Source organism: Nicotiana attenuata, unplaced genomic scaffold (genome assembly GCF_001879085.1).
Source record: "Nicotiana attenuata strain UT unplaced genomic scaffold, NIATTr2, whole genome shotgun sequence".
NCBI lineage: Eukaryota > Viridiplantae > Streptophyta > Magnoliopsida > Solanales > Solanaceae > Nicotiana > Nicotiana attenuata.
The window spans coordinates 118,061-129,666 of NW_017672481.1; the positions used below are offsets into that span (position 1 = coordinate 118,061).

General features: G+C 40.2%; 1 protein-coding gene across 1 annotated transcript; it reads right to left on the bottom strand.

The window, feature by feature from the left end:
* Window positions 1-7,541: 7,541 nt before the first annotated feature.
* LOC109213363 lies at window positions 7,542-9,285 on the bottom strand. Its single transcript, XM_019377158.1, has 2 exons — window positions 9,160-9,285; window positions 7,542-8,696 (listed from the first exon to the last, which is right to left on the bottom strand). Exons 1-2 carry the CDS (start codon window positions 9,283-9,285, stop codon window positions 7,542-7,544), a joined length of 1,281 nt encoding a protein of 426 aa, XP_019232703.1.
* Window positions 9,286-11,606: the final 2,321 nt, after the last annotated feature.

Genomic DNA, 11,606 nt, shown 5'->3' on the forward strand with positions numbered 1-11,606 from the left:
GTTGAGCAGGGCTGCATGCCGCGGTGGAGAGTTATATCAGGATGAGATCTTGTGTTTTGTTCATATACTTGATTTTCTTTCCTTGTAAATTGTTTTGTAGAATAGTACTGAACGAGAGTTGTGCCTTTCGGGCTTGTTTGATAGTTCTCTTATGTGCTTCTCTTTACATATTCAGTCATTTTCGTTCTGTGCTTCTTGAATTTTAACTTGCGGGGTGTGTGCCCGGTAGTGTTAGTTGTGACTTGTTGATTCGGGTGTTTAGGTATGAGGTCTTCCTGTTTCTTGCATCATTGTCAATGTTATGGAGGTTTGAAACAGAGTTCTATCGGATATGAGGCTAGTGGCCGGTGCAGGATTTGATTTCCGGCAGGCATTGTGACCAGGATTGTTATTATAGGCCTATGTTTGGTGAGTATGTTGTGTGGTTGTACTCAGTGGTTGTTGGCATAGTGGTTGCAGCTAGTTGAGACTCATACCGGATGTGGATTTAGAATCAGGTCTTTTGGAAGTGAATGAAAGGTAAGAATTTTGGCAAAAAGGCTTATCGGTGTTGGTTGGAAGGCTAATTTGCAGTTGAGATGGTGTCGTTAGGCTTATGTTGATTGGGGTGACGTGGGATCACCCGCGGGTGTATGTTGGAAGTGTGCATTCAGTGATTTGAGGACTTCGGGGCGAATCTTGGCACGTTCGAGGACGAACGTTTGTTTTAAGTGGAGGAGGATGTAACGACCCGGCCGGTTTTTGAGAATTTAAGCTCTGTTCGGCGGCGTAAGGTCTTGAACAACTTCATATTATGTGTATCGACTTGTGTGCATGGTTGAATTCAGTTACCGGATGATTCGGAGTTGAAATAGAAAAGGAATCTAGTTTTGGAAGTTTAAGCGGTGAGAATTTGACTGGAATTTGACTTTTGAGTAAACAGCTCCGGAATGGGTTTTGGATGTTCTCAAGAGCTTCGTATGGTGATTTTGGACTAAGGCGTACGTCCGGATTTGGATTTAGAGGTTCGTAGGGTAATTAGAGGCATTTCGGCAAAAGTTGGAAAAGTTGAAGCTTGGAAAATGGAGAAGTTTGACCCATAGTTGAATTTTGTGATATCGGGGTCGGAATATGATTCCGAAATTTGGAGCAGCACCGTTATGTTATTTTGGACTTGTCTGCAAAGGTTGGCATCATCCTGGGTTTATTTGATAGGTTTCGGCGTGAGTTCTATAAGTTGGAAGATATGGAAGTTCATAAGCACGATTCATGGCGTGACTTGCATTTCTACCATTGTTTGATGTGATTTGAGACCTTGAGCGAGTTCGTGTTAGGTTATACAACTTATTTGTGTGTTTAGACGGGATCCTGGGGGCCTCGGGTGCATTTCGGACGAGTTTTGGATGTTTTGCATGGTTTTGAACAGGTCTGGTTCTGGTGTTTTCGCACCTGCGACCATGGAGCGCAGGTGCGGCTGCGCTTCTGCGTGAGCCTGGCCGCTTCTGCGGTCATGAAGGCCTGGGAGCTTGCTCACTTCCGTAGGCTGGCATGCAGGTGCGAAGGCCGCTTTTGCGGTCCAGCGATCGCACCTGCGGAGAAATATCGCTCCTGCGATTTTCCCTTTCTCTTTTGCGGTGCCGTTGATGCGGCTGTATCTCCGCTGTTACGACCCCGGTTCACCCTCCATGAGCATGTCGTGATGGCACCTAGTTCCTACAACTAGGTAAGCCTAACAATGCGGAAATAAGAACCTAACTTGCGAAATGATTAAATAAGGATAAACGTATTAAAATAATAACTGCATATAAGGCCGCTCGGCCTATACAACTCAAAAGAAATGCGGAAGTCTACATCTAAATCCCAAAACCCGGAAACTCACGGGAACCACAGGCTAATAGAAATACTGTAAATGCTCTAATCTCCAGAATGTCTACATCAAAAGTATGATAGAATCTAAACACTACAGATAGAATAAGGAAGGAGACTCTTCGATCTGCGGACGTTGCAGATATACCTCGAAGTCTCCGTAGCTCTCCTCGCCTCAAGGATAGTGCGCCTGAGTGGAGGTACCTGGATCTGCACATGAAAAACATGCGCAGGAAGGGCATGAGTACATCACAGCGGTACTCAGTAAGTGTCAAGCCTAACCTCGGTTGAGTAGTGACGAGGAAGGTCAGAGCCCTACTGAAATAAAATATAATAATAAATTAACAGTATGAAAAACTGACAATAATAATGAGTACAACAGTGAGATAAGACAGGTTAAACAAGGCAATATCAAATACACAAAGAACGGAACAACCACAGAATAAGTACAGCTCAATACCAATGGTAACAATGAGGATCTCCCAGGATACCGTCCTGTAGTCCTTTTCTCAACTATCCAGTGGATCTCCCGGGATACCGTCCCGTAGTCCATCATATGTGTATATCCGAAGGATCTACCGGGATACCGTCCCGTAGTCCAGCTATCAATGTGCAGGGGGATCTATCGGGAATCTAACCCGCAGTCCCAAAGTAAAAGTGCAGGGGGATCTACCGGGAATCGAACCCGTAGTCCCAAAGTAAACAAACGAGGGGGGGGGGGGAGCTACCGGAATCCCACATGCGTAGTCCCAATGTAAATGCGCAACCACAACCAGAAGATACTAAGAAAGGAAGTACAAAGACAAGCAACAGGTAGTACTAGCCTAGCATGCTTCACGTAGTTCAGTCAGGGCAACTTAAACAATTAGGCAAGTTGGATCAACTAAACATGCTTTCCTAATCTAACACAGGTTATAATTCCAAGTACAATAAGGCAAATATGAAGGAAGGCTCAGTCTCAATATCTTAAGTGAAAACCGGATTTTCAACAATTGGCTCAAGTACGCGCTCGTCACCTCGCGTACAAGGCACTCAATTACCACATATCATATCCTAAGGGGAAAGGTCCCCCACACAAGGTTAGACAAGTCACTTACCTCGAACCGGCTCAATATCAACTAGAAACCACGCCCTTGCCACGAGTATCCGACTCCAAATGGCCCAAATCTATTCAATTCAATTACACATTGTAAATAACATCGCAAACAACTGGTTTTGCTATTAAATTCAAAGCTACGGCGTGAAATTAGGTGAAATGACCAAAATGCCCTTCAGGACAACGCCTCGGAATCGAATAATTTTCACATTTTCAGAACCATCATATTCTCACGAGTCTAACCATATAAAAATCTCCCAAATCGGAGGTCAACTGCTCACTCAAAACTCAATGGTTTAGCCTATGAAGTTTTACCCAATTTCTTCAAATTTTGATCCCAAATTCGAATTTTAATGATGGATTTAACTACAAAATGATGAAATATAACTATAAAGGATTAAAGAAACGTTACCCAATAGTCTTCTCTTCAAAACCCTCTGAAAATCGCCCTTACCTGAGCTCAATTTGGTTTTTCTAACTTATGAAATCAAACCCTCGAATTTTCTATATCAGAACAGGCATTTCCGCTTCTGCGGACAAGGGACCGCTTCTGCGGTCCCGCTTATGCGGAAAATGAGTCGCTTCTGCGACTTTCACTAAAGAGCCAATGTCCGCTTCTGCGGACCATTAACCGCTTATGCGGTTCCGCTTCTGCGGAATTTAAGCCGCTTCTGCGGTTCTAATAAAAGTCCAAGTTTCCGCATCTGCGGTTCTCTTTCTCGCAGATGCGAGGCCGCTCCTGCGGAATTTCCTCCGCATCTGCGGTACCTGAAAAACTCTGCCCAAACCCGCTCCTGCGATGACCAGGCCGCTTCTGCGGCTCCGCTTCTGCGGTTCCCAAGCCGCAGAAGCGAAAATACCAGAAGAGAGAAAAACCAGCTGCTGCAACACTTCAAAAATTCTTCCGTTAACCACCCGAAATCATCCCGAGGCCCCCGGGACCTCAACCAAAAGCACCAATACCACCTAATACCTTATTCAAACTTGTACCAATCCTTAAAACACCTAAAACAACACCGGAAACCCGATTAAATCAAAGATTCAAGCCTAAGAACTACAAGTTTCCTCCAAATACGCTTTCGATCAAAAACCTAACCAAAACACGTCCGAATGACCTGAAATTTTGCACACACATCCCAAATGACATGACGGAGCTACTGCAACTTCCGGAATTCCAATCCGACCCTCGGATCAAAAACTCACTATCGGACCGGAACTTCAAGAATTCAAACTTCGGCATTTCAAGCCTAAATGAGCTACGGACTTCCAAAATACATTCCGAACACGCTCCCAACCCCGAAATCACCTAACGGAGCTAACGGAACCATCGGATTTCCATTCCGAGGTCGTCTTCACACTGTTCCGACTACGGACCACTTTTCCACACTTAAGCTCTCATTTAGGGACTAAGTGTCCCAAAACTCTCCGAAACTCAACACCGAACGTCCCGACAAACCAAAATAGCAGAAATGAACTTAGGAGAAGCAGTTAATGGGGGATCGGGGCGTAAATTCTTAAGACGACCGGCCGGGTCGTCACATCCGCAGATGCGATCCCTGGCCTGGTTAGCTGAGTTCACAGATGCGACTCTTTCTCGCAAATGTGGTCTTGCAGATGCGGTTTCTTTTCCGCAGATGCGGTAGTCCTGGCAGAATCATTTAAATCGAGGGTTTGGCCATTTTCTTCATACTTTGAGTTTTGGACTTCGATTTTGAGAGCTTCTTTCTAGGTTTTTCAAACAAATCGATTGGGTAAGTGTTCTTCACCTAGTATCTAATATATTCCATGATTTTATCTTCATTTCTATCATTTAGTTTGTGTTTTGGGTTGAGAAAAATGTTGGTTTTTGAAGAAAGTTTTCAAAATGAAAAATCATGATTTAAGGGACCAAATCATATCGGAATTTGAAAAATTTTCTATGGTTGAACTCGTATCGAAATGGGTACTCGGTTTTTGTAAAATTCGTCGGATTCTGAGGTGCGGGCCCAGGGGTCGACTTTTGAACCAATTTTTGGATTTAGTTAAAGATTGAGACATGGAGACCCGGAACGGTTTCTTATGCGTTTTATTTGTGCTTTGAAGTTATTTTTGTTGGATTTGAGCCGTCCGGAGGTCTTTTCACTCGAGAAGTGCATTCTAGAGTATCGGTCTGTCTTCTTTTAGGTAAGTATCTTTCCTAACCTTGTGTGGGGGACTTCCCCTTAGGAATTGAGTCTTCTATGTTGATTGTAGTTCGTGTACGCGAGGTGACGAGTGCGTGCTCGGAATTATTTGTGGAAAGTTGGCCTTTAGGATTCTTAGGTCCTTATACTTATTATTTTTGAAGTTGTTCATGATACGTTTGAGTTCCTATTAGTTGGTTTCACTTCTACATGCTTTAGTTATAATCAATTGCTTTAGGATTCACTCTTATTGCCTATTTGACTCTTATTTGACTTAACTAAAGATTTTTCCTCTTCTATCGTCATGCTATCTTTTCATAACAGCTTATCTTCAATTGAAATTGTTATTGTCTCATACTATAATTGTTTAGTCTTAGTTGGAGTGATTATTATCTTCTGTTGCTTACCATTATTTAAATTGTTGAATATCCTTCGCAATTGCTCAACCTTAAAAGGAGTTTAGATAACCTATATCTTAGTTGACTTGCCTTTATTTGGAACTATTTGATTCGTGTTGGCTTCCTTAGTGTTGACTTGTATATTGTGGGGTCGTTGCTACATGTTAGTTTTCCCCTGTTGAACTGTTCCCTTATTGCCTAGCATTATTTACTGTGGTTATTCTTTGTAAAATGGTTCTACCATTTCTTTGTGATTTAAAGTTCTTGAGTTGATTTACTCGCCGTACATTGTATTATTGTCATTTTTGTTGTTGTACTTGTTGTGGTGATGTACGCAGTTTCTGCCATGCTGTAACTGTTATTTCTATTGGTTGCACTGTATATTAACTTTGGGACTACGGGATGGTATCTCGGTAGATCCCCGTATTCTGCATATTCACTTTGAGACTACGGAATGGTATTCCGGTAAATCCCTCTACACATTTACGTTTGGGACTAACGGACGGTATACTAGTAGATCCCTTTATTCTTTATATTTACTTTGGGACTACGGAACGGTATTCTGGTAGATCCCCTGCATATTTACGTTTGGGACTACGAGAAGGTATCCTGAGAGATCCCCTGTTATTATCACTGTGTTCTGAGCTGTGCTTTTCATTGATCCTATCCCTGTGTAAACATTATATGTGTTGTCCGTTCTTTTCCTTATGCTTACTAGCTGGTATGAACTATCTTAGGACACTTGCACAAGCATACACGTGGCTAAGCATCCTTATCGGATAAGAGGCTTCTTGATATTGCTGACTATAGATGCACACCCCTGTTTATTTGCCTTCCATGTGAGAATGGATCTATTTCGTACATGAGTTGTCAGTATGATTATGAGGTGTGATGAGGGAAAAGGATGCCAAGTGTTAGGGTTCAGGTATTGAGACCCGTATTGTATGATTATGAGATGAGGTGTCACTGGGTGACTTATATTCGAAGGATATTTATTTAAAAAGATTATATTCGAAAGGTATTCATTTTTAAAGAACTATCATTGAAAAATATTTATTTGAAAGAAGTATATTTCTAAATATTTTTATCACTTGAAGGATTTGATTAATTGATTGAAGTTTATTGGTTATCACCTAATGTGAAAATTGCCGTAGTTGCTAAGTTACGACTTGTCCTTACTGTATTTGTGATTTCGGATTTGGGTTGTATTCCCATTCACTTTTCTGTGCTTTTATTATGGTGTTCCGTCGTTACTTGCTATTTTCTTTCCTTATTGCAATTACTATATTGATAGCCATATCGCGTAGTCTTTATATAGATATCATGTTCTATTGTTTCTATGCTTATACTTGTTCAGTTTATTAGACCAGTAGGTGTCTTGACTGTTCCTCGTCAAAACTCCACCGAGGTTAGTCTTGATACTTACTGGGCACCGGTATGGTGTGCTCATACTACACTTCTGTATATTTTTTTTGTACAGATCTAGGTTTTGATCGTTAGTAGCTGTGCGGATTCTGGCCGAGGAGACTCAAGGTAACCCTACTGTTGCGTTCGCAGGCTTCGGAGTCACCTTCCTACTTTGTATTCACACTATTGTACTTTTTTCCATACAGTTGTGTTTAGAAGTTGTAGCGAAACTCTGTAGAACTTATGACTTGTACTAGCGATTTTGGGAATTTGTAAGTTTTGTGAAGCTTTCTATATCGAGACTGTTAGATTTTCTTAATTATTATTGTTATTCAGTAAACGTTAGGCTTACCTAGTCCGTAAGACTAGGTGCCATCACGAAACCCAACGAAGGAAAAATTAGGTCATGACATCTAGACAAAAGGAAACAGTACGAAATTTCAGAGCCTAATTCATGATGATTCAAGAGTAAGCCCACGGCCCAATCTTAGTCAAATTTTTTTTGGTAATTATTTATATTTTATATCATCTCAAATCATTTACATGCTTCCTCCAGAATCAGCAGTTTGGATAAGGAGCTCCGAAACTTGCTGTATGCTATCTCTATCAACTTTGTTTACATGTTTCTAGCTTCTAAGGATAAAAATTCAAATCTTTCATGTATCTATCTAATCTGCTTATTTTGCGAGCTCTCACATGGATTTCTCTTATCACCTGCTTCACTATTTGGTTTGCTGATTTGCTGCTTTCTCTGAATATCCTTCCATTCCTTTCCTGCCATACATGATACACTCCACAAGCTAGTGTCATTCTGTATATCTCCTGGTAAGCAGTCTTCCTTGTGGTGTTTTCTATTGCCCATTGTACTTCATTCTTCCAGTTCCATACATCTCTCTTAATGCCTTGCCAAGTTAGGAGTTTTGACCATAGTTGTTGAGCATAAATGCATTCGAATAGTAGGTGGTCTATATCTTCATTTTCTTGCTTGCATAACACACAGACCATATCTTCTAGATTAGCCCAGCATGCTATCCTCTCCTTAGTTTGTAACCTTCTGTGAAGAGCCAAAAATAAGATGAAAGTCCATTTAGGATGGCCATTGTTGTTGCAGACCAGTCTTCTCCAAGGGACTTTTGGGCATTCCCCACGATAGGCTCCATATACATCCTTTATTGAGTATTTAGTCATAGCAGCTACATCAGCTTCATGGAGACCTATTTTTTCAAACATGCTCTTTGCTTTGAAGATCTTCTGTACCACCCATGAAGCTTGGGTGGTCTTAGTCTCCCATATATCCCCTGTCTTGGTATAGTAAGCATGGATCCATTTCACCCATAGACAATCTTTCTTCCTGCATATATTCCATAGAAGTTTACCAATGGCGGCCCAGTTCCATGTATATATGTCTAAAATATTTAGACCCCCTGCTGCTTTAGGGAGGCATAGTCTATCCCAGGCAATCAGTGCCTTCTTGCTGAGATCATTGCCTCCTGTCCACAAGAAGTTTCTGCAAGTGGCTTCAATCATCTGAACAGCTTTCCTTGGTAGCACAAAGACTTGTGACCAGTATACTTGAATCGAGTACAACACAGATTTCACAAGCTGTAGCCTTCCAGCATATGATAGGTATCTTGTGGTCCATGATTTTATTCTAGCCAGAATCTTGTCTATCAGGGGTTTGCATTGAATAATAGACAACCTTTTTCTACTTAGAGGGATGCCTAAGTACCTAAAAGGTAGATCACCCTTGCCAAATTGTGTAGCCTGAAGGATCAGCTGTTGAATCTCCTAAGGGACACCACCAAAGTACACTGAACTTTTTTCAATATTGGCACTTAATCCAGACACTTGTGAGAAATTTTGGAAGCATTGGACTAGCATATGATAGATTCAAGTTCTCCTTTGCAGAATAGTAAGAGATCATCTGCAAATCCAAGTTGAATAATCTGCAGCTTTTTGCATCTAGGATGAAATTTGAACTTTTTATCTTCACTGATTCTCCTTAAGCTTCTGCTAAAATACTCCATGGCAAGTACAAAAAGGAAAGGAGACAGAGGGTCTCCTTGCCTTAGGCCTTTCTTAGTTGGAAAGGGTGTAATGGATCTCCATTGAGCAATACTGAATAGGAGACAGTAGAGATGCAACACATAATCCATCTGATGAACTTTGTTGGGAACTGGAGGTATTGTAGTACTTGCTCTACATATGGCTATTCTATTGAGTCATAAGCCTTTCTCATATCTATTTTAACCATGCATCTAGGAGTAATGCCTTCCCTGCCATAGCCCTTCACCAATTCATGGCTCAATAGGATATTGTCTGTGATTAGTCTGTCTGGTACAAATGCTGATTGACTATTGTCTACCAGGCTGTCCATTATCCCCTGCATCCTAGTAGTAAGTATTTTAGAGATCAATTTATATAGCATAGTGCAGCATGCTATTGGCCTGAATTCTGAAATTTTTGTGGGGTTTTTAATCTTTGGGATAAGAGTAATAGTTGTACAGTTTATAGCTTTATATAGGTCTCCATCAATGAAGAATTGGAGGACTGCTTCAGTGACCTTGCTCTATCACACTCCAAGCTTTCTTGAAAAAGTATGCATTGAACCCATCACACCCTGGAGCTTTTTGGTCATCAATGTTCATAAGAGCTTGAAAGATTTCTTCTTTAGTAACCTGTGATACAAGCTGCAGTTGTTGATGTCTGTTAAGAACCTTTCCATGTTTCATTACCTCAGGGTCAATTTCTGGAAGTTGACTAGCAGCACTTCCTAGAAGTGTTTTATAGAAGCTAGTTACTTCTATGGCAATGTCTGCACGTTTGTGGATTATGCTTCCATTAGATTCACACAGGCTTGTAATTCTATTCTGAGTCTGTCTGCTCCTTAAGCTGGCAAAGAAGTAGGCATTGTTCTCATCACCAAGTTCTAGCCATTTATTTCTTGATTTTTGCTTAAGTATACTTTCCTCCACTAGACTCCATTTCTCTAGTTTCATCTTCACTTCTTTCTCTTCTTCAAATAAGTAGTCTGGCTGCATGTGTTGACCCTTTTGTGTTTGTATATCTTGCAATTCCTTTCTATATAGCTCCAGCTTCTGCCCTATGTTCCTGAATTCTGTATGATTCAGTTGTTTGAATTCTTTCTTCATTACTTTGAGTTTCCACCATATGTTCTGCATGTGCTGCTTTGTTGTAGGTTTATGCCAGATATTAGTCACCACTTTCAGGAAGTCTTTATGCTCAGCAAGGTAGTTTAGGAATCTAAAAGGCTTTGAACTTCTTTGCACCTTATTTTGTAATTGAATACACAAAGGAGTATGGTCTGAAACCCTAGGATTTAGGATCATTACTTCATTGGTAACATTTGTCATCAGTTATTCAGTATTTACAAAAGCTCTGTCTATTCTGCTCCATATGTGGCCATTTGACCAAGTATATTTCCATCCAATTGCTCTTAGTTCTGTCATGTCACTAGTTTGCAGAAACTCATTAAAGTCCCTTGCTTCATTATCTTGAACTGGGCTGCCAAATTGTGTGTCTTCTATATCAGTTATTGCATTGAAATCCCCAAAGACTAACCATGGACTTTGAATATGCCTACTTGCCCCTTTCAAGTCTTCCCACAGCTCCTTCCTTGTTTCAATAGTATGTAAACCATAGACTGCTGTCAGGTGTAGTTTTATCTGTAGGTGAGGTGTGCTAAGGACTCCATGAATAGCCTGAACATTCATATTAGTAGCTTCAAATTTCAGCCTGTTTGGGTCTCACAGGATCCATATTCTTCCTTTTGAGCTATATGCATAGTTTGCACACCAATCTTAGTCAAATTCAAACCATTCCAATTACATTTATCGTCCGCCCTTTTCCCCTTTGTTCTATGTGTATGTATATAGCTGAGTAAGGGTAAGTCTTGGAGAGAGAAATTACACAAATAAAAAGTGTGTGAATGGGTAAGGCATAACATAGGGTACGTGTCTACTTGGCAGAAAGAAAAGGAGTGGAAAAATCCAAAATAAGGTGCAGGTGAGGATAACATTTAAAATTGTGTCTAGGTGATCAAGAAGGAATAAAATTAGTTATGCAAGGTGTCACTTTTTCCTTAGTGCTCTTGCTTTGTTAATTTTTCTTTTCCTGGTGATAAGTAAATAAAATAAAATATACTCCTAGTAACTCCAAAAATAGCAAGGTAGAAATACTACATGCTCAATATTTATTTGTTGAAAAATCACTAACTTAAAAATTGCACTAAATTAAATAAAATTACATCTTTTTTTTTGGAAACTTTTCTTTCTTTGTAAAATAAAGATAACTTATACTAAAATGTGACTCTCTTTTTTTTAACATTTTTAATTTTCTCAAATAAAACCTATAAAAGGTAAAACAAAAGTAAATAAGAAGATTAAACTTTAAAAAAATTGACATACTAAAAAGTGGCAAAATTTTCAAATATGGTCAAAAATTAGGTGCTCACAGCATTCCCCTCTTTGCTTGGAAACATGAAAAGTTTTGAACCAAAGACAAGATGAGCCATGTGACAAATTTTTGACCAAATCATTATTCAAAAAGGGAAAATAAACAAAAGAAAGGTGCGATCGAGTCCTGGTTTTGGACAGCCTACATATCCCGGGTTATAAGGGAATCAGGTCGCGTGTAGTTCAAGAAGAGTAATGGAATGGTGAGTTATAGAGTCGAGTG